The following is a 24,430-nucleotide window of genomic DNA, read 5'->3' as shown; positions in this document are numbered from 1 at the left end:
ATATTTTACGTTTTGGATCTCTCAAGCTTTTGAATCCCAACTTTTGACTAAATATGTTCAACACATTAAAGTAGGATAAAACACTGACATAACATTCAATAAAATGTGTTTTTCTAATTGTTATTACCCATACAGTTATCATATTTGATTTTGTAATTTTGTGTCTACAAATTACAAAAGCTGCCATTGCATTTTAGTGCACAGCTGCAGTATTATCTAGTGACCACTTCACAGCTCTCGGCTTCTCAGCTTCGGCAGTTTGTTACTGTTTACTATATGTATCTGACAATCGAAATATAAACAAAAGATAATGTCATCACCTCTTCGGATAATGTAGCCAGAAGCTGCCCACTTAAGCAACGAGATATCCACTGAAGAACAAAGTACTGTGTTTAACTGTTTGAATGTTGTTCTGTTACAGTTTTTTTGTGTGGGGGGGGGGGGGGGGGGTGGAGCGGGGAGGGGGGGGGGGGCGTACTTTTTTTATGCTGCAAATAATCTTTTAGAGCAAAGAGGAAATGTTGAGTTTCATACCACTTTAAGACTGACGTTTATCAACTATAGCTTCTGCTAGCTAACTGAGGGTGCACACACATTTGAAGTATAGATTATTTTTCCAACGTAAAAACAAGCACCTTTGCAAAAGCTGCTGCAGTCATTTGTACCCGACCCTCATCTGAGGCATAAATCTTGAGGTCATGGCGGTAGGTGCTGTGCAGTCGCAGAAGTCCACAGCCCGGAAAGCCTGCATAGTCTCCTGCAATTTTTGGAAAGGTTTTACTCAGGATTCATGCTTTTAGAAAATATCACAGTTGCTGCTCAGAGAACAATAACTGTAGAGATACGTTAAGCAACAGAGATTATATTAAATCATAGCAGAGAGATTTAGACTGCACCAAATAATGAATAACAAAATGCAACAAAAACAACTTCACACTTAAAGCAGAGAAACAAACTAAGTACAAGCATTAGAAATCAAATTTTGCACAAAATGGTTAAGCTGTAAGAAACAGTGATGCTTTCAGTGATCCAAGAGCTTCGTGGAGTAGAGCTACTGCTTGTTCACAAGGCACGGGCCTCAGCAATGGAAGTCATTCAGGCTGCATTTCCACTTGTGCGGTGCGAATCGCCGCGGGAAAAATTTGCATGCGGATGCGAATTTCGCATGCAGATCTTTGCGAATTTTCATGCAAATTCGCATGGATGACGATGTATGCGAATTTAACCATGGCAGTGCTGGTGTGCTTTTCCATTGTTTCTATACGAATTTGCATGAAAATTCGCATACCCAAACCTCATGCGAATTTCCTATTAAATATATTGTATGCAATTCGCATAGCGGTATGCGAATTCTGATGGCTCTGCCATGCGAATTTTTTCTGCACAGAAAAACGCAAAGGAATCCTGACAAGTGGAAACAGTCCCATTTACTTGTATTGCTATGCGAATTTGCATGAGAAAAATGCATGCGAATTTGCGATAGTGGAAATGGGCCCTCAAGGTAGAGCAAGTCTTAGTAAAAAAAAATCCTAATGCTCCAAGCAGAATATTCCTGAAAACATCTTATACTTTATGTTATATCCCTTAGTGTGGATTATCACAACGTAATAGATCAAAGTGCATCTGAACTCCGGATGTTTTTTTTCCCCTTTACATAAAAATATGCTCTGGTCTGGTAAACTTCAAGCCTTTACTTTGCCTATGTGAAGTCCCAGTCCACTGACACAACTTTGTGTTAGTCTTCAGATAGTAGGAATATCTGAGGAATGTCATTTTACAGGGACAAAGTAAAGGCATGTTTCTAGTCACACTTCAGAGAACATACAAAAAACAAATCAAGAATACAGTTACACTTTAAAGGATCTTAAAGGAGGACAATAAACATACATAAGGCTGCACAAAAAATAAAATGTAAACACAAAGGGTTACTTACCAGTTGTTTGTCTCTAGCGTAGAGAGTTTATTTTCATTGTAATATTCCAAAACAACTAATTATTCATTTAAAGTTAAAGGAATACTCAACAAATAAAAGCACTGAAATAGTTTCTAGCTGTAGAATACCAACTGTGATATTTTCTGGTAGCATTTTCAGAAGATACATTAAAGCACTCCTCATTCAATCATGGTAATCCAATATCCACATTGATTTATGGGAATATGAATGTCTTTGAAATAGTGGTACAACTTAAATACAAGGCTTCATTAACTACTGTACTACTCTTGAGTATCAATAAAGCAAAACAAAAGAAATTGGCCTTGTTAGTGAACCCAAAGCCACAACACAAGATGAAATAATACTCAACTGACAACAAAACAAAGTCTCCAAAAAGAAAAAACTAAATCTCACTTAAAACACGTCAGTCAGAGTTACCCAATGTTTGCAGAGCATGTAATCTTATTTACATAAAATCTATCACATATGAAATGTAGTAGTCAACTTTTTACAGAATAAACACATTCACTCAGAATAAAAAAATGTCAATTCAGTACAACAAAGATGAGGATCCCTGTCAAGTATAACCACAACTGCCAAATCAAGGAAACACCAGCTGAAACAGAGCTCAGAAAATACAAACTGTATGTACTGAATATAAACCAAATACTTACTGTTACATCTTCACTTGACTCTAAGCCGAGCAGCCACTACTCATAAACCCCCATTCCCTGGTCCCTACAAACATTTCAAGTATTCCTCCCTATAGGCCCCTTATACCATAACACAGCCAAAGTGCTCCCGTCCTGTTCCTGCTTTTACAATTACATTTGTCTACCATAATTTGTCAGTTGTGGTCAAGTAAGATTTTCCTGGACTTTATAAGTTTAAATAGCTAGCGGCTATACTACATTGCTCTGTACCACACTTATACACTCATGAATTGGAGTAAATTCTTTAGTTGATACCACTTTGGGCTGCGGCCATGTTAATTTTCTATGAGCCACTAAACTGCACATGATTGTATATTTATTGCTCCCTAGACATTAATAAACCCTTTTCCTTCTATTTTAAAGTAATAAGATCACTTGGTGCAATATAAAAATAATTAGACTTTGGGACGTTCAAAATAAGTAAAAAAAAATAAGCTATTATAGTTGTTCAATAAACACATAGATTGCTTCATTTTGAATTGTTAAATAAACAACACATTCACCAGAAAGCAAGACAATAGATTATTCACTGGAGAAAGGGTATATTTATATATATGTATACTGTATCTAAATACAATATCTGAGTCTGTAGCTATCCCATGTTAATAAAATGAAGTCTTCATTATGTTAATGAGAAAGAGTTGGTTTGGCACTGACATCACCAGAAATACATGCAAATCAAATAAAGATTAGATGTAATTCAGATTGGAAAAATGAAATGTTAAAAACGTATGTAGGTTCATGTGTTTATTTAGAGCCAATACTACATCCTTGAATACCCTCCTTACACAGAGGAACTCTAGCACTGCAACAATCCTTCCATTGACCAGACCACATTGTTTGTATTGTCTATACTAAGCTTATCATTATAGCAGCTGAGATAGTCTAGCTCAAAATAAAAAATGCCGCCACTTAGCATGTGCATCTATTTTAATGCTGAATAATAGAACAATAAATAATAAAAGTCTATTGTTTTAGCTAAAATCTGTAAACATTAAGTAGCCATCTCATGTATTCCAACCAGGTAACTTTTAGGTTAGGCCTGCTCAGTTTGTATCAAATACCGTATTTTTCGGACCATAAGACCCTCATGACCATAAGACGCACCTTAGGTTAAAAAACAAAAAAAAAACAGGTAAAAAAAAAGTATTAAACCCGGTGCATCTATAGTGTGGGGGTGTCTTGTGGATCTTCTCGCTCAAATCATTATGTCCCCCTTGTACCTAGTGTCTGCCTTTTGTCTATTTATGTCCTTTGTTGTGTCCCCATTTTACATCGTGTCCCTGTATTCCCATTCTACCTCCTGTCCTCCTCTGTGTTCCCCCAGCTCCATGCACAGTGCAGAGTATAATGCACAGGGAAGCAGCAGGGCGTCTCACCAGCTTCGATGCCTCCACTCAATGAACGAAGTCTTCTTTCCCACAAGGCCTCCGCTAGTGCCAGCTTCTCCTAATTGCGTCATTAGGTGGAGATAAAGGCAGGACATGGCCAGCATACAGCAGGAGGGGACGTCCTCCGGTTTTAGTACTTATCGCTTTTTATACAACGTTTGAGTATTCTGACCTTTTTATTCAAATATATTGATGATTTTACAGTATACAAGTTATCTCCGTCTATAGATCAAGTTGGCTACAGTATGATATGCTGGGTGTTGTGGGGAAACGTACATGGAGTCTGTTGTGGGACAGTGAATGCTGAGTTGGCCATACCCACTGCAAAGTGGTTACAGCTGTCTGTTAGGGTGAAAAGGTGAGCAAGGAATGTTGTCAGTGTCAGTGTTATGTCTCTCAGAGCATGTGTTTAAAGAGAACCTGAGGTGGGTTTGAAGAATATTATGTGCATACAGAGGCTGGATCTGCCTATATAGCCCAGCCTCTGTTGCTATCCCAAACCCCCCTAAGGTCCCCCTGCACTCTGCAATCCCTCATAAATCACAGCCACGCTGCTGACAAACAGCTTGTCAGAACTGGCTGTGTTTATCTCTATAGTGTCAGTCTGCTGCTCTCCCCGCCCCCTGCAGAACTCCAGTCCCCGCCTGCATCCCTTCCCTCCCTGCTGATTGGAGGGAAGGGACGGGGCAGGGACCGGAGCTATGCAGGAGGCGGGGGAGCAGCTGAGACTGACACTACAGATGTAAACACAGCCTCACAGCTTGGCTGTGATTTATGAGGGATTGCAGAGTGCAGGGGGACCTTAGTGGGGTTTGGGATAGCAACAGAGGCTGGGATGTATAGGCAGATCCAGCCTCTGTATGCATATAACATTCTTTAAACACACCTCGGGTTCTCTTTAACCATCTTCAATGTCTGCACTATGATATCTCATATGTCTTAAGGTGCTGCTTGTACAAGGAGGCTGACCCTTCATGGTAAATTGCCAGTGGATAACCCTTACACACAGTTTGCTGCCTTGAGTCAGGGCAGCATACAAATCAGGTGAATATGTCACCTATTAGATCATAGGACATGGTGATGGAGGGTGACCCTGCCTAAATCTTTCACAGGGATTCTATCCTAGGGTGATGGCCCCTGGATTTATTTGATATACAGACTATGCTGTGATCTGCTTTTTCTCATATTCCTTTATTTGAGGATCTGACCTGACAACTTGTTGTTTCCAATTCAAAGAGAAGAGGACCCAGAGGACTGAGTACAGTTACCTTGTCTGAATCTTATCACTCCCTAGGATGCGCCCTCTTGGAAAACTCCTGTAGTCATTACACACGACAAGGCACTAGAGGAAGCCGTGAGGGAGAGAAGACATCGGTCATTGCATGGAAGCACCTGGAGCCGAGTGCTGTAATAACAGTGCAGGAGATTTGGGCGCAGCCGGCGCCACCATAGACAGCGCACTGTGAGTAACCTCAGCGCCATCAAAAGACGGAGCTGAAGTTGCTCTTAAAACACTGTAATTCGGTCTCCAGCAATAGCTGGAAGCCGAATTATATCATTCCCTATTATCCACGTGGACCTGGAGGGGGGAATAGTATTTATGCCGCCGGTAACTTGTTCAGCAGCAGGATAAGCCATATACTGGCTATGTCCTGCACCCAAGTCTCCCGCCGGCCAATTCATATGTACGCCCTGGAGCAGGTAAAATGTGTGCTGTTGCTTCCCTGCGCATTACTCTGCACTCTGGGGGAGCACAGGACAGGGAGTCCTTGACAGGTAATTGCAACACGTCAGCGGCTGCTTGTATCGGTGGGCATTTGTAAATGGTGGACTACCTGTTCTCAAACAATAAAACACACTGACATTTTCTCCCCACTTCTGGGGTAAAAAAGGTGTCTCTCATGGTCTGAAAAATGCGGTACTTCTTATATGGGAAGGGAAAAAAACCCTCAATGATTTAGAAGTAAAACCAAAGCCAAATTCCTGTTTAAAAAAATAAAAATATACCCCTCTCCATTGTCAACAACTTAAATTCTTACCACATATGCCTGACTGTGCCTTGTACACACAACTAAGCCAATAGTCTCTTAGATAAGCAAAAGAACTTTTTTTTTTTTAAGAGGACTTAGTTGAAGGTAAGAAACCAAAGAAAGTAGATTAGCACGGCACACAGTTGGACATATATGTAAATATACATAAACTATTTTAGTGCAGCTTATAGGAGAAAAACAAGCTTCTGGTTGTTACCATGTAAACAACCATTCTATGTTAGTCATCTACTTAAAATATTCTAAAAATATCACCCAGGGGACCTTGTTTAGTCTGAAGGGAAGAGATTTCCCAATGCAGTTATGGGGACAGTGCAAATCACACTTCAGTCATGGCTCTTACCACAGTCTACAGGAGAACTACAGCCCAAAGCCGGGATGTTACCATCCACTAGATAGGTTGACACAACAGAAAGCACAGTAGGTTAACCGAGGCATAAGCATTACAAACAGAACCATAGCTAAGATGTAGATGACAGGACTACACAGACAAAACCATACAAAACACAAGGAAATTCCTGAGTAAAGAGGTAGAATACACAATTCCTTACAACATTCTCAATAGCAAACAGAGTAATAGTCAGGTTATGTACACAATTACAATAAAATAGCACATTACACACCAAACGTCTCTGTTTTCTGCAGCAGCAGGCAACTGTACTATGTGAGTGAGTGAGCAAGTACACGAGTGTTTAAAATGGCAATAAGCTTTGTGCCAAGTACATTAAAATAGATGCTACATTCAGTGTTCTATAGTGTGCCTATTAACGCTGCTTTCTGAACAGACACTGAGCCTTCCAGAACACTTTTACGTTGAACCTCCATTGGCTTAAAAGCTTTCATGAGTCATTTTGATAGCTACCCAACAACTCCTGAGAATAATTCATCCCTGAATAAACAGTGTTTTCATAGCACCTATGTATACATGCCTTACACAATCACAAGTACCTTGGAAAATACACTATAAAGAGCAAAGATCTAGAAATCTGGAGTAACATAAAATAGGTAAGAGGTAAAAGTATGGAACCAAACTTACCTTGTCCACCAGGATACATACAACGGAAAGCTCTTCCCAGTTCTTCTGCTTGTGCTCGACCGGCTGGAGTCAATTCACCACCCCATTTTAATACCAGCAAGAGAGAAGGGGAATCCTTCCGTGCATCTGTAAAGGTGATTTATTTTGAAAATACACACATGAATTCCCAAAGTTACCATGCAAACAAAAGACCAAGCTGTATAATATGACATTTGTAGGCATATGAAACCGTTCCATGCCTTACCTTCATCCTCACTGGATGGTTTTGGATGCCCATGGGGAAGATAGGTTAGCTGCACTTTCCTATTAATACCAGAAAAATGTCCATACCTGAAGAGAAAAAAAGAATCTATGACTAATGCATAATAATATTGTCAAAAACCTTTTAGCCAAGTTAATTAAATAATGAAAATCCTTTATAATAAAACCCCTGTGTCCCTGCGTCACGCTGTCCCTGTGTAGCTGGGTCCGTGTTTTTTGCTACTGCACATGTGCGCAGCAAGGACCCAGCCTCACAGAGACAGGAGGACAGGGCCAGGGAGCCGGGCGGGTGTGTGAGCGGATGGCCAAGTGCGCTCTCATGTGTGCGACGGGTGCTTGTGTGCACATGCGCAGTAACATGCGGCGGACGGCGGCGAGAAACACAGATCTAGAACCCGTGTTTAAACGGGCTTGGGTCGGCTAGTTTACATAATAAATATTATATTGCCAGGTTGATTTGATTTGTACTAACGTTGCCAGGTTGATTTGTACTAATGTATAAGACTTTTATTACAGAAATAAGAACTCTAAAATGGTAGGCTCGCAAGGGCATGGACCTCCTCTAGTGTTTTGCTATACTTTATCAAATTAATGTGTACTAATTGGTGAGGTTTCAAACCACACATCAGCTATGTATGTATTTTTGTACTGTGTTTCTGGGTGTTCTGATTGTACTGTACGTTGTTTTACTTATGTATCTATGCACCCCATCAGTGTCTGTTTTTTACACTGTACAGCGCTAAAGCGCTTTATAAATAAATAAGCGAATAAAAAAAAAAAATATATTAGTAATAACAATCCTACTATGCATTTTCTAAATGTTCAAGATTTAAATACAAACCTAGTAAACACTCTTGCCACCGGGGGGAGGTATTGGATTTCATAATAGGCTAAACCATAACAAAACCTACCCAACGTACATTTCCAATCTTACCCAGAGGTACACACCTAGCCGCTCATTCTGCTCCTCCAATGAAGTTCGCCTGACTGCCTCCTGCATCACCCAATACCATACATGCCTCTAGGACTTTTGAAGAGCTGCTCCAACACTATGAATCTCCCCCCATTAGGGTTTCCCCCTCCTTCTACATCTTCAAGAAGGCCCTCAAAACTCACCTTTTTACTCTGCCCCCCCCCTCCCCCCCACTAGTGCTCTAAACCCACAGCTGAACTCTGGTCCTTTACCTTTCGTGTCCCCACCTCTCTCTCTAGATTGTAAGCCTTCGGACAGGGTCCTCCTCCTTATGTCTCCTACCTGATCACGCACCTCCATTACCGGCGTACACCCATCCTGAGTGAACGCGACTTGCCTAATATCCATGCTCCTATCCAGTGACTGACTAAGCAGTACCTTGTACTCATACTGTGCTGCGTGATCTGGTTTGCATGTATTCCTGCATTGTCCTATTGCTGTATGTCACCCCTAAATATTGTCTGTAACCTTAACTAATGTCCAGCGCTGAGTAATATGTTGGCGCTTTATAAAAACAATAAATAAATAAATAAAATATACTGAAGGATTAGCACAATAAACACACATAGACTGGATGCAATAAGCCACTCCATATCCATAACTTCAACAAGAATTTGAGGCATTTATTTAAAAGTTAGAAGAAAACTATTTTCTAAGAAGGCTACAAGTAATCTCCGGGTCTCCTACTTATTTCAGCGACGTGCGGCGGCCTGACGGGGGGCTCTGGGGATCTCCTAGATGCAGGCAACAATCTACATTAACTGGTTTAGACCTGCTCTTTACAGGTCTAAGCTAAAGCTCATGTCTGACAGGAAGCATTGCTTCCCGGCAGCATGAAAACGGTTGTAGGATAGGGTGTAAAGAATTCGCTGGGCGATTACCGTATTTTTCGGACTATAAGACGCTCCGGACTATAAGACGCACCCAGGTTTATGGGGTAAAAACCAGGGAAAAAAAACAAAAACTAATCCTAGGTGAGTCCATGGTCCAGGAGTGTCTTATGGACCTTTCCTCCCCCCCAAAGATGTCTCTGTCTAAATTACACTTACAAGCTACACCCCTGCTGCCCCCATAGCTACACTGCACTACACAACAGCCCCCATCCTCCCCATCTACATTAATCAATCACTACAATTACATTTCAGGTTCTCACCAGCCCCATGGTGGCAGTAGCTGGGTCCGGTCTGGGTGTCCAGGATGCAAATCATTCAATTGTGGTGAGCAGAGGGGAGGCAGCAGTGTGATCCATAGAGCAGCTGTAATTACCTGCAGTACTTTACCTTTGATCTTAATCTTTAATTATGCCCCGCAGCAGCCTGATCCCTGAAGTAGCCGCTGTTATTACCCGCAGTGCTTTACCATAATCTTAATCTTTAATTGTGCCCCGCTGCGCTTTACCATTGATCTTTAATTGTGCCCCGCTGCGCTTTACCTTTGATCATTAATTGTGCCTCGCTGCGCTACCTTTGATCTTTAATTGTGCCCCGCAGCGCTTTACCTTTGATCTTTCATTGTGCCCCGCAGCAGCGCGATCCGTCGTCCCCGCAGCAGTGAGATCCACAGCGCTTCCAAGCGGCATTGGAGCAGCCGCTGTAATGATTTGCAGGGACTGTCACGTTGTACGGCTGCCTCTATCTTCATGCCCAGCATCAGCGCAATCCCAGCTGACAGGCACATCTTCGGCCGCTTTAGTGGCAGAGTCCTCAGAGGCTTCCGTACTGCCCTGTGTACTGGCGCCCTCTCATGACCACGTGCGCCGCAGGTCATGAGAGGGCACCCCAGTACGGAAGCCTCTGAGGACTCTGCCACTAAAGCGGCTGAAGATGTGCCTGTCAGCTGGGATTGCGCTGATGCTGGGCATGAAGAAAGAGGCAGCCGTACAACGTGACAGTCCCTGCAAATCATTACAGCGGCTGCTCCAATGCCGCTTGGAAGCGCTGTGGATCTCACTGCTGCGGGGACGACGGATCGCGCTGCTGCGGGGCACAATGAAAGATCAAAGGTAAAGCGCTGCGGGGCACAATTAAAGATCAAAGGTAGCGCAGCGAGGCACAATTAATGATCAAAGGTAAAGCGCAGCGGGGCACAATTAAAGATCAATGGTAAAGCGCAGCGGGGCACAATTAAAGATCAATGGTAAAGCGCAGCGGGGCACAATTAAAGATTAAGATTATGGTAAACACTGCGGGTAATAACAGCGGCTACTTCAAGGATCGGGCTGCCGCGGGGCATAATTAAAGTTTAAGATCAAAGGTGAAGTACTGCAGGTAATTACAACGGAGTGGAAACACTATGGATAGCGCTGCTGCCTCCCCTCTACTCACTTCAATAGAATGGAAACAAGTGCCAGGATAGGTAGGTTTGTGCTACATTCGGACTATAAGACGCAGTAACTTTTTCTCCCCACTTTTGGGGGAGAAAAAGTGCGTCTTATAGTCCGAAAAATACGGTATATTGCTCAAGTTCTTTACCACCCGTGGGTGTTAATGCCAATTGGATTGCCAACTGACCCATTGCCTAATTTAAGAACTCTAGAATATATTATGGCCCAGACTGTGGATTCTAAAATGTAACTGTGACACTCCGATGCTATGTTATAAATAAAGTTATATAACAGAAAATACAAATATGAGACTTTTTTCTTTGCTAATAATGTTCTATTTATTATCTGTACTACGCATACAATTCATAATCTCATAAGTTTATTTTCACTTCAGATTTCTTTAACCTCTTGAGAACCACAAGTTTAAACCCCCTTAGTGACCAGGCCATGTTTTACAATTCAGCACACTGCACAGTGTACTGCACGGCCATACAATTTAGCACAAAAACTAATCTTGCCTCCTTTTCTTGCCACCAATAGAGCTTTCTGTTGGTGGCCTCTGATTGCTGCTGCGATCAGTATTTTATCAGTATTTTTTACAATAAAAATGCATGTATTTTATCCCCCCCCCCCCCCCCCCCGAAAGCCAATTCCCGCAATCGCCTCTCATAGGCATCAGCCTATGAGAGACAATCGTCTCTGAGCTTCTCCTGGGGACAGCTCCGTGACAGAGCTGTCCCCTGTACAGACCTGCTTTAGATCGCAGTGCTGTACACAGCAGGTCCTTCCTCAGTTTAGAGCCTGCCAGCTCTGATTCGCGGCCGTTTCCTACATCCCCCGACAGGGAATGCGTGCCCGCACGAGCGCTCGTTCCCTGCTAATCTCGCTCATCGCAAGATGATACAATTCTGCGTTAGGAGGTCCTGGGGGAGCCACTCTGCGGCCGCAATCCTGCGTCAGGCGTGTCAAAGAGTTAAAGGACTAGCATAAACAATTTTAAAATTTGAAATACAAATTGTTATAAAAGTACATTCCTGACAGATTAAAATGTTTTATAAAATACTGTTCTCCCATGTTCCTGTTGCTTACAGTAGGTAGAATAAAAACGACAGATCTGACAGGTTTTGGACTAGTCCATCTCCTCATGGAGGATGTTCAGCATTTCCTTTGTTCTTTACAAAAGCACTCCCTAGATGGGATCTATCATAAGATGATGGCCATCTGGCCTGCCTATTCATTTGCACACTATTTCAGCAGTTGGACTGAGCATCTGCTGTTCTTAATAAGTGCTTTTGAAAATAAAGATAATCCTGAGACTCCCCCATGATGGGGGAGTCTCAGGATTATCTTTATATCTAAAATGGCAGATCTGTCAGATTTCCACTGCCTACTGTAAGCGACTGAAACATAGGAGAAAAGTAATTTATAGTGCATTTTATTCTAGAAGAAATGTACTTCCTATAAACGTATTTAAAGCGTTACACATTTTTGAAGTAGTGATCCTTTAAAACAAGATGATCACACTGTGGTGATGTGTTTTATCCTCTCTCAGGAGAGTGACTGGAATAGCTTAATAAAAGGGACGAAGCTGCAGACAGCTGTGGGGGAAAAAGACAGACAGCACTGTGGCAGTAATGAGTGGGAGTCTGTTAAAACGCAAAGAAATGATGGCAGGAAGACCTTGTGTGCCAGAGACTGAAAAGTTAGATGTGATTAAACAACAATTTAATGTGAGCTATTAGATGAGAAATGTCAGACTAAAATACCAGGTGTCAATCTTCAGTATGAATGGTAGTCGGGGCACTGAAAAGTCCTCTAGCTTCCTATGAGATGCTGCCACATGGGCATTGCTTTCCACAATATCAAAAAACAAAACTATACCATAAAATAAGGCAAAAATGATTAAGAGAAATGTAGAATTAGTTATGAATGGCTGACAATACTCTTATTTGGTATTAATTGCTCTGAAAAGTAGCACTTTCTGTACAAAGGGTAAAAATATTGCAAAATGTGAATACTATTCTTGTACTATTGTCTGTATTAATATATGTGACTAGTCTACGTCCTCTGCTTTAGAGAATTGAAGAAGTTTGGTTGGGTTGTTGTTGTTTTGCCTTACTGAAGTGTGTTCCACGATACACTATACAGTGTTGAACAAGAAGGAAAGCTGGAACTCGGAATGGGCTGATAAGTTAGGGAGATGCACATGAGTTAAGGGTGTGTGGTGGAAACTCTCACTAGGAGGAAATATTCCAGGAAACCGCTGATGGTCTTCAGAAATCCCTGGGGTTTCACTGAACCCTGGTTGAGAAAGCCCAGATTCTATTATCAGCCTCTAAAGGGAAATAAATTACTCAATGTACTCTCTAAGCACTTAAAAAATGCCACTGCTATATAAGTCTATAACAATAACAATATAAATTGGAATACACAAAGCATAATGGTCAACCAAATATTATTTTAAAATGACTAATTTTTAAATAAAATAAAAAAAACCTCCCTTTAATTATATCCTTTTTTGTCCTTGCTGCTTAAAAACCCTTTACTCTTGGCACATTTATCCTTATTTGTCCTTCCCGCACAAAGAAACCATTGGCATATATTTTTGTACATTGACAATGCTGTCACTTTAATTATGGGATTCACAAAGCGGTTTGTGAGTGTCAATTCTATCTCTGAATAAAGTGTTTTGTACTTTGCTCAAAACATCCAGTACCTACTTGTTCCTTTTATATCTTATTATAACCGTCAACTAATTATTATGAGCCCAACATTTTGCCATTTACTGAAATGAACATGTTTTGAACTGCAAGTAACAAAAATGTTGGTATAAAACTTAAAAAAAATGAATTAAATTGAACTTTTGGCAGTTAATGTAAAATCAACATTCCTTACACTACTAGTGCATTTTCTCAATTGAGATAATTTATAAAATGTTAATATATTCTACTTACATTTCCAGGACAGTTTTCAGTTGTTCAAGTTTGGATTTCCTTTCTTCAATTTCACAGTCACTGTGTGTTCCAAGTTCAGACAGCAGCAACCGTGCAATGTCAAGTACTTCCTGTTCAACATGGTTGAAGAAATCAGTTTTAAAAAGCATTTGTTTGATACATTTTTCATTTTTTCCCAGGTACATAGTAAATCTACGTACACACTTTAAATTTTCCTTGGCCAAAACAATCACTTCAGACCATTTTAGCTGACAAACTAAAGTGCACGCAGGTGTCCCCCAATACTGCTGAACTACCAAGTGGTATTACACCCTATCAAATTGCTGCCCCACCGCTACTTCTATTTCCTGCACGAACTTCACAGGAGGTTTGCACAGCGTGGTGTAGTTAATTGATCTCACTTACCCTTTCCACAGAGCAGTACATAGGAACAATATTTATGTCTCTATCTACCATTTTCCAAGGGACAAGCCACCAAAAATAGATAATTTAATAATTTAAAAACTTAACCTTAAACTTTTCTTCTCTATTGTGAGGGCTTATTGTTAAAGAGCTTACTGTTGAAGTCAACCAATAAAAGAAGAGGCCAGTAGAAGACATAAGACACTGTTCATCAAGCATGAAACTAAATTATTATTCTTGGCACAACCAACTCTCTAAAGCCCAACTAAAACCAAAACTGAACAATGCAAAGTTATCAAAGAAATTATGTTAAGTGTAAATTGGTTACTTTTGTAAATTAACATCTCAGACTGAAAAAGCACTTGTGTAGTTCTGCATGCTGCACAACTGAAGTGAGAAGTATATGGAGGTTGCCATATGTATTTCCTTTTACACAATACCACTTACCTGGCAGCCCTGCTGATCTATTTGGCTGCAGTGGTGTCTGAATAACACCAGAAACTAGCATGTGGTTAATCTTGCTAGATCTGACAATTATGTCAGAAATACCTGATCTGCTGCATGCTTGTTCAGGATCTATGGCTAAAAGTATTAGAAGCTGAGAATCAGCAGGATAGCCAGGCAACTGGTATTGTTTAAAAGGTAATAAATATGGCAGCCTCCATATTCCTCTTGCTTCAGTTGTCCTTTAAGTACTCAAGACATGTCCTGCCTGGCTAGCTTCTTCTTAGCAGATTGAAGTCTACAGGTCTACAGTTTACAGTTGCTCACTACCTACTTTCTGTAAACTAAATTTACACTGTTTATATGTATTCATCCTAAATGGTCTTAGACAATGTGTTTAGTTGGCCCTTAAATAAAGACATTTCTAATCTATCTGCTTACAAAACCCTTGAATCAGTAACAAATAGTGATATGTGGATGCAGTTTTTATGAAGGATGTATTTTTATGGATCTATTTGACATGCTGCACTTTGAAGTATAATTTTACTTATACAAAAATGCTTTTTGTTTGTTTTCCCTAACAACGTTTAAAAAATACACTGGTCCAACTGCCTAGGTAGGATGTTTGGATACAAAGATCTGACCACTGTTGCTCAGTGTTACTCTAATCGATGCTGGCAGTTGTAAACAGTGATGTTATCGTCTGTCTACTAAAATAAGCTAGGCTCGAGAGCTACTGTAAGTGTGTCACTTTTGCTTTTCTAGACAGGCCAGCCAACATGACAGTCACAGACTGCTATCAGAAGCCTCACTTTCTCTCTACCTCCTGGCTTCTCTGGGTAGAGAGGAGACAACATCACTATTGATTATAGCTGCCAGGATAGTAATAATGAGCTAACATTTTGCATAGCAGCAATTTTGCAGTGGAAATCATGCAAAATCATGATGTGATATTTCCAACAATTGCAAAATTAATTTTGCATATCACTGCAATTATTGCATTTATGCAAAAATGTGTTTTTCATATGTAAAAATGTGTTTTCTTATGCCTCAAACTTCAATGCATTTTCCACAAATTATGTGTAAGCACACTAAATTATGTGAAATCAAGATAACCCATGAAATCGTAACTATGATCAGAATCGTAATTGCAAAATTAAAATTTTACAAAACCAAAATTACTTGTTCCGATCAACACTACAGCATGGTTTAAATGAGGACTAGGCAAGAGGAGCCAGATCTCTGTATCGGTACATTGTAGGAATGGAGGTAAGTTTGCTTGTATTCATTTTGGCATATAGAAAACTACACTTACGATAATGAGTACGTAGTTAGGTTTTCAGTGCTCTCCACTTTCAGATGAGTGAGGGAAGTGGCAACGCCTTTCTCTAAACTCTCCTACTAAAGCCAACTTTCAAATAATGAAAATAAAAATCTACAACACGTGTTATTTACAAAATATACCTGTAATTGTTCTGGCTTCTTAAGTTTCAGTTTTCCTGTTTTATATCCATCATAATGTTCAAATAATTCAAAGAACCTGGAGGCAAAGACGACAAAGAGTATACATCGATTTGCTTCCACACTCTTTAAAAAGCAAGACAAATGACATATCATGCATTTGTAATGAAAGCCATTCAACTCTAAAAAATACTTTTGTTGTAAGAGAAGTGGACCGCCTTCTGCAAATGGCAGATGCAGCAAGAAAATCTGCATTGGAGCCTTTTTAATACTTAATTCACTTACCTGGGACAGGTATAAAGTTCAGGGAAATCAGATCATCTGAACGGTTACGGCAATTAAGCCACGAGGAAATTTGGCGCTGGTATGCCACTAACATAATTTCTCCACTATAAGGAGAATCCTGGCGCATACTGTTAAATTTGGGTGCAACGCAGTGCATCGGATATGGGCGCAAGCCCATACCTGGTGTGCGGCGCTCAAATTTAACAGTATGAGCCAGGATTCTCTTTTTGGCAGAGAAATTACATTAGCGTCAATGGGCGGGGGCTTTATCAGGTGCCTAAATTTCCCCTCAATACTGATATTTTAAAGGGCGCAGGGCCCATTAAAATATCGGCATTGAGGGGAAATTTGGGCACCCACAGCACCCGATAAGCATAAAACTGGGGAGTGGGTTTTAAGGGTCAGATGTGTGTGGGGGATCTTAGGGGTTAGGTGCGTGAGGGGGGTCTTAAGGGTTAGGCATGGGGCGGGTTACGGTTAGTTTTAGGTATTATGAGGGAGGGTTCTGTGTGAGATTAGGTTAGGTTAGGACGTAGTAAAATATCAATAAAGTTACCGATATTCTATTGCCGTTATTTTGCACCAATTTCTACATGCGGCACTTTCATAGGTATGCCACCTGAACTGTACACTCCTTCCAAAAAGGAGATTTAAAACATATTGCATCCAGATCAACAGCAGATCAGCATTACAGTGAGAGAAAAAAAAAAATCGCACTTTAACCTTTAATTTTTACACACTTAAACCCATGGCAGTTTTTCTAAGGCACTGAAAAGGGTCTTCAGACAAAACATTGCATTGTCTAAATAAAATAACTATATATTTATTTATTTACCTATCTGTCTAGGATATTATATATTCCCAATGGATCACAGATAGAGGATTGTTTTTAATTATTCTTAACAATATGATCAATGTTGAATATAAAATGGATATAATAAAGAAGATTGTATATACCGGTACTTCTTGAAAACAGAGTGGTGCTATTTATGTGTGTAATTGCACCTTTTTTCTTAAACTCTTGGCAGCGTATTATTGTAGTAGCAAATTGCAGTGCTTATTGTAACTTATTTATAAAGGGCATGTCAGCCTGACCAACCCTTTATGATCGCTAAACAGTGCTGACCTGTTTGAAAGTGAAGAACATCATAGGCTACAATAAAGGGGTGTGGTGTTTGAGGAAAACACCTGCTCTCTATTTTTGCCATGATCAGCAGTTTGAAAAGTAGCGTTACACGGCCATAATGCAAATCTATGAGCCTCGTACCACTACATCTTCTGCCAACCACAGCTGCTGCTCAGATACTTCACTCAAGCAATGGAGCTTCTGATCCAATCTATATGGTAGTTACAATAAGTGATCAAAGCAGTGATTGGCACAGTATAAAGGCAGAATGCCCCCTTATATATAGTATGAACTGGAAAGGGTGATCTGATTTTCAAAAATGGAGAAGAGCGAGCTGGTGATCAGTTATCTTATTGTCAGTTCTTTATAAACAGGCCCCCAGATTATTATACATGGAAGAAATCAACCACCATACATAAAATAATTAAACCTTGCACCCTAGAGATATAGGACACTATGATAAGGGTGTACTGATTTATTTTTATTTGGCAATGCTAAATATAGTTAGTCATGTCACCTTAGCTGTATCACAATTATAATGCCTTCTTCTTTAGAAGGATAGAACCAAACTGATTTCTAAATACTATGGTTTCCTGTTGTCATTTTCGCACAAAGATAAGTGTGCAGTATACTGGTCTAGGTGGCAGCTAGAGTATGCCACCTTTTCTGACGCCGATTGGGAAGAATTCAATGAAACCTATCAGACGATGGTTATAGATTCCGTTTTTGTTACGCCAAGGACCTCCTTGTCATTACAGCCCATATGCCTACCAGTTGAAATCTAGGAGCATCTGAGTGAGAGGTGTGTGTTACACTTACATTAATTTTCATAATGGGGTGAAACCTTGGTCTGCAATCCATGCAAAACCAACTAAGTATGAGTGGTGGTGGGTTAAAAATCCCCCACCAGCTCTACTATCAGTTATCTATTAAGTGGCAACCCAAATAAAATGAGTAATACACTCATGACACTTATACTGAATGACTACATGTGATGATTTGCTCAGCTGCCTGTGCAGGCAGGCAGCCCTTTGACCATTGTGTAGGTTTGCATGCTGCAGGACTCTGGAAAGAAGCGTCTGTCAGTTTTGCAGCTTGTGCTTGCAGAGGAATTTGCATACATTGTCATGCAAATTGCCTGGCCACATTCATTGGAGGCGTGTACTATAAGTACTATGTCTTTCCCACAATGCTTCGCTGGTCATTTCCTTTCCATGGTCTGTTCCTGATGGACACTGCTGGAGTGTCAGCCATTGCTATCTAGTATAGTTAATTCCTGGGGGTTGCTTTAGGCTCCCCTTCTAGCCCAGTTAGGCTGTATTATCTGTATTGCCTGTTCTGTCTTGTCTTGCCTGTTTGCCATTGTCCTGTCCCTATGGTGGTCGACAGGAAATGGTTCTGATCTCTGTTCTTGGAGTATAGCTGGTGCAGCGGTTGCTACCAGCTATCTCTTCTGTTCTGTCTCCTGGGATCGCGCTAGCTACTTTTTGCTAGCGCTGGGGATCCTTCCGTTCTGTCTTCTGGGATCGCGCTAGCTACTTTTTGCTAGCGCTGGGGATCCTTCTGTTCTGTCTCCTGGGATCGCGCTAGCTACTTTTTGCTAGCGCTGGGGATCCTTCTGTTCTGTCTCCTGGGATCGCGCTAGCTACTTTTTGCTAGTGCTGTGGATCCTATCTCTCGTTTGTCCCTGTTTTCGTGTGTCTGTCTTGTCCGCTACGCTTGCTGCAGGCTCGGTGAGGTAACCGTTAAGCAAGCGCTCGTGTCCTCTGTTTCATGTTTGTCTGTTAATGGTTAGTTAGGCGTGCTTGTCTCTATTGTGCTTATCACGTGGAGATCGCGCATAACCGCGTGCACTGTTGCGAATGAGTGCGGTGTTCGCAGTTAGCTAGCGTTTATTATTTTCCGTATCTCCTTATTGTATTTGCTGTGCCTTTGCTACCCTCGTATTCTATTCTGATCTGCCTTGTGTCACGTCTGGCGATCGCACCTCTCGCGATCGCGTTCCTATTTCGTATCTGCTGTTGTGTGTGCGCGGTCGCGGGGTGGCGACTGGATTGGCGCACACACATACAACCTATCCCTTTGCTCATTCTCACTCGCAATCGCCTCTCTTGCGATTGCGTTCTGCGTTTCGTACAATTCCTGTCTGGCATTTGTGGAGGTGCAGAGGATTGGTTCCTCTGCACTCCCCAGCGCCATCTGCTGACAGGAGTTTTCCCTCTACGGGTGCGTAGCACCTTTTGCTGGGTTCCTGCAAATTATACGCTTGTGGAGGATTTCCGCCGTGTCAGCGCAAGCGTTGTGCGCTGATCACGGGGAAAGTTCCACAATCGTTACACTACACCAGAAGACACTCACTTTATTCTATAACCCCATTTTGCTAAGGTCCATACATCTTTATATCAGGTTGTTTTTTAGATATTTAATTACCTGGGATGTCGAACCTCCATTTTCATCTTCTGCTTTGGGGTGCGGTCTCCATGCCTGATTACTGCAATTACACATCGCAACTCCATCCTACAATAATGCAGAATAGTATATTCACGTGCATGGAACAAAACACACTTATCTCAAGATATACATACTTTGTTTTAAGATGTCCACTGATTGCATGTTAGTAGTGGTACCATACATTGGAGGTCATCATTCTATTTGATAAAAACAGACTACAGAATAGTGTGTCTGGTTTCCTGTTGAGTAAGCGTAGGAAGTAACGTGCAAACCCATACAGCTAACAATATATATATATATATATATATATATATATATATATATATATATATATGTTCAGAAGCAGAAAACTTGTACAATAATGCAATATCCAACTTAATTAGAAAGCTTTGCATTCAAGATAAAACATACAAAATTCAACTGTTCATGCTAATACCCAGGGATTCACACCATTCCATGTTAGTGCAAATCCCTGGCCGTGGACTTCTGCCCTTGGTCGGAGGTGTGAACCTTTGCCTGCGTATAAAAGCCCCCTCCTGACAGAACTCAATGTTGTAAAGCAATTACAGAGTCAGCAGGCACACAGGTGGGCTTGTACAGGCGTCTGGCTGAAGTGCAGCTATAAGGGAGCTGGGCAGTATACCCCACACAATAGACATGCTCAAGACACAATCCAGTATGAACAGCAAAACAAAAGCAAGAAACCATCTGGCACAGTTGATAGTTTATTGCTCAATATTACGTATAATGCATAGGCAAAAACGCAAATAGTCCATTGTAGTTAAAAGTTCAGCACTTAATTGAATGCACTCACCGGCCTCGGAAGATGCTAGATTGCAAAACAGTTGACAGGCTGTGCACCAGTGACATCCACTGACCCATCCCAATACCCCAGTCGGCCCAGCAGGCACAATAAGTACTACTCTGCAAATGCTGACCAATGTGAATCAAGCACTGTACTTTTCACTACAATGGACTGTTTGCATCCTTTGGCTATGCATCATACGTGCTACTAAGCAATAAACTATCGACTGCGCCAGAGAGTTTCTTGCTTTTGTTCAGAACTGTTGTTGACAGTTTTGTCAGCTCATGTGGTTGTGTTTGACCATGTGTGGTGCTATTGGCCAGTCTTGTTCCTGAATTGTACCCTTTGTATAACCCAGTCAGACTTTTCCTGATCTGTTCCTGTGGTTTGACTTTGGCATTCACCTTATTTGTTTGCCACCAACCATGACTTCAGCCTGTCGATACACTTTATCAAGCTATTCACCTACCCCATCCTCATTGCGTGAGCTGACTATGCCGGTTATCTGAGAAGGTATGATCTCACCATGTTTGATTCAGGCACAGGGAGAAGTTGAGAGAAGGCTCTCAGTGGGCAACGTAATCTAGGGGAATATTAAAAATATATTCCCCTACTGATTACCTAATATCTCACTCTCTGGACATAATTAATGGTCTGGCTATTGTCGGCACTGTGCAGGTGCTGAAATTACCAGCTTGGCTGTTATCTAAATGTGCACACCTTGGCTTGTGATATGGATTACACTTTACTCAACTGGACCTCTGCTATTCCTGGAAGACCTGTACACTGATATCACATGTAATAGCTGTTTCGGGTGAGCTAATTGAGGAGTCATAACCTGGTGGTCACACAGCAAAGAATCAATTGCCTAATAGAGGTTGTGGTCCTTTGACCCTTGTTGAACATGTCGGTGGGTGGCCATGTAGATTCTGTGCCTTGTAGAAGTCCTCATCAACATTGGTGGCAGAAGTAACAGTACCATCTACAGCTACAAGTCAGTGTAACAATATAATTACAACCTCATTGAAGCATGCTGAAAAGGCTCCCATGGAAACAAATCTATTAACCTTTTAAAGGTTTTTCTTTTTTTAAGTTTGTTCTTGGAACATATAACAGTGTGGCTAACTGTTGGATCACAGGGTAAATATTGACTGTAGTTCGACCTTTCTGGCCACAAGAAATGGGGTTGGGGTTTGCCTGCAGTTTGAAGCCAGTTAATTAGTTTGTTTTCACTCAAAGTTTAGATCGACTTCAGGCCAACCTCAGTTTGAGTGCAGTTTCATATTCACAAGTATGGTAAATACAGACAGACTCAACATACACTGAAAGTGAACTGATTTCAGAAGGCTGTGCACAATAGCCCTAACACTACTAAGATATGAGGAGATAAAGGAAAGAGTAGCACAATAAGTGAATTGGCAGCTTCTAACATGGCATTCTCTGGTTTACAACAAATTAGTGAAAATAACTCCAAAAAATGGCAGCTGATACATATCCCGCCACTTACATTGTGCCAGATGTGGTTGGTACAATAGGTATATCTTCTGCTTCTGTTGGGATGGACCAGGGGATCTGAAATTGTGGAGCAAGCTCCCTCATTATTATATTCCTAAAGAAAGCAAACATAATACACAAATTAGCATCTACTGAAACAAAAGGAGATCTTCCTTGATTTTACATAAAAGCAATTAAACATACAATATTGAATGTTAATGAGGCATTTTACAGAAATAAAACAATCACAAGAATCCTCAGAATGTGTATAAAGGCAAATAACTATACTCAGAATAGAAATAAATATAGATGAACTGTTTCACCTGCCAGTCTTGTGACTGTTACTTGCCTACACTTATGATAATGAATCAGCATCACATTAGTCATGCAACGTGAAAGGCACATAGGAAGGTGTGAAGTTGAATTACAACTCAGGACCTTTTTCCCTATTTAAAAGTCTAAGTCCAGGCAAATAAGAAAAAAAATACTGTATAGGTCTATACCTCGAGGAAGATTCCTACTTTACATTATTCAGCAGTAATAAAGCAGCACACATCAATCTGGCCACGTGACCATAAGTCTCCAGTCCGGAAAACATCAGCTTTGTTTAGACTATGAAGTTACCAAATATTTGTAATTTCTTTAACCCTATCCGTACAATGTAGTTGAAATGTACAACCTGCGCGTGGCTTTACGGCTCTGACAGAACGTAGATTTCACAAGCGCTACAGAGCTCTCCTGTCAATCCTGCCATCGATTCCGCCATCCGCGTCACTCTGGTGCCACTGTGTCCCGCTCGCTCAGCTGTCATAGTGACAGCTGAGCTCCGTGCACAAGTCAGAAGCTGATTTCAATGGCTCCTAACCTTGTGATCACTGTGAGCCAATCACAGTGATCACAGCTCGATTTCAGAAAAAAAGGCTCTGGTATTTAAGCAGCCAGAGCCACATGGTCCAGAAGTGGTTAACAGGTTAATGTTCTTAAAGGTAGCCTGGTGACTCAGGCGGATAATGATATGCCTTGTCTGCTGCATGCCTGTAGTTTACATAGGAAATATATAATTCGTATATTTACCATTTATTTTGTATATTAATATATAATTAAAGAAGGCAGAGCTAAAGGTATCATAAATAAAGGCGTCAGCCTCTGAGCTGAAGGTTTCATACGCAGATTCCACAGACCGGTGTAAAGCCTGCCTTTTCATTTTCATGCTCATTTCTGGAGAGGAAAGCATTTCTTAGCCTACCAATGCACGTTATGGGAGAAGACTCTGTCCAGCTGCCAATCATCTATCATTCTGCTGCACTTCATGCATAGGGGTATGTCTTCCACTGTATCTCAGGATGTCTTGTAGCACCTTGGTAGGAGAAGGCATGACTCTGTCTAACCTTTACCTTCCCTCAGTGAACCCTCGGGGGGCGATGAGGCATGGGCTGGATGTCCAAGCTCCCAAAGAGCTAACCAGAGAGCCTGACAGCCTGAAGATCTGGAGAGTCCAGACCAAAGTAAAGTGATCCCAGGCACTACACCTAAAAATGAAGGGTCCATTCACACTATACACACTGTATTGCGATTAGAGCACAATGCAGTAATGGTTATAAGTCACATACAGTGAAGCATACAGTATGTTAAAAGTATGGTTCATTGCCACTGTTAATGTGCACCTTGTCTGGTAAAGGCCCAGCATGCTGTGTGTTACTCCGACAGAAACCACCGCACCCCATGTGATCCTACCATAGACATACAGTATAGTTGAATCACCTTGAGATGCAATTATATTGTCTGTTGCGACAATACACAATGGACCCAGTGTGAAAGGACCCTAGTATTTATAATAATATTTATAATAGGATCCTTCTACCTATTTATGTGATGGTTGGAGGTGGGAGGGGAAGAAGACAGAATATAAAAACACAGGCATTCCACATTAAAAATAGTGGCCTGTACTGTGTGGGACGTGTGCCTTAAGCCTTGTTGACCAGGATTATAGATAATTAGAAGGGCAATTGTATTCAGGTATATCTCTTTCAATACTGCATTTAGCCATTTACCTGGATAGTTAACAATACCGCACTTGAACATACCCGAGTATTTTCGCACAGTCATCATAGTATTTCATGGAGTTCTTCACAAAACTAAAACCGTTGACATCACATACAAAAGAATGTCCATTTGCTCTTAACAAGTCAAAGCCACAAACTGTTTGCTGAAAAAGAAATATAAGCAATTAATCATATATAATATTACCACTTCTGCCTGCAAGAAATATCACTTTTCGGAACTTCACTGGAAACTATAGCAACAGTGTACAGTGTGGTGTAAAAAATACG

At 41.0% G+C, this 24,430-nt stretch overlaps 1 protein-coding gene across 20 annotated transcripts in view; it reads right to left on the bottom strand.

Annotated features, from left to right (window-relative positions):
* PPIP5K1 (diphosphoinositol pentakisphosphate kinase 1) overlaps positions 1-24,430 on the bottom strand; it is a 508,717-nt gene that overhangs the window by 391,323 nt on the left and 92,964 nt on the right. For all 20 annotated transcript variants that reach the window (XR_011030280.1, XR_011030281.1, XM_068275298.1 and 17 more), the window contains 8 exons: positions 24,185-24,306; positions 22,114-22,215; positions 19,781-19,867; positions 15,943-16,018; positions 13,633-13,742; positions 7,366-7,451; positions 7,122-7,247; positions 636-757 (listed from right to left, as the gene is read on the bottom strand). Coding sequence is in view for 18 of the 20 variants with exons in the window: in XM_068275298.1 (XP_068131399.1) it covers positions 636-757; positions 7,122-7,247; positions 7,366-7,451; positions 13,633-13,742; positions 15,943-16,018; positions 19,781-19,867; positions 22,114-22,215; positions 24,185-24,306 (831 nt within the window). In the remaining 2 variants the exon portion in view is untranslated. The remainder of the gene's footprint in view (positions 1-635; positions 758-7,121; positions 7,248-7,365; positions 7,452-13,632; positions 13,743-15,942; positions 16,019-19,780; positions 19,868-22,113; positions 22,216-24,184; positions 24,307-24,430) is intronic.

This window comes from Hyperolius riggenbachi, chromosome 3, assembly GCF_040937935.1.
Source record: "Hyperolius riggenbachi isolate aHypRig1 chromosome 3, aHypRig1.pri, whole genome shotgun sequence".
Taxonomy (NCBI): Eukaryota; Metazoa; Chordata; class Amphibia; order Anura; family Hyperoliidae; genus Hyperolius; species Hyperolius riggenbachi.
This window is presented reverse-complemented; position numbering and strand designations above follow the sequence as displayed.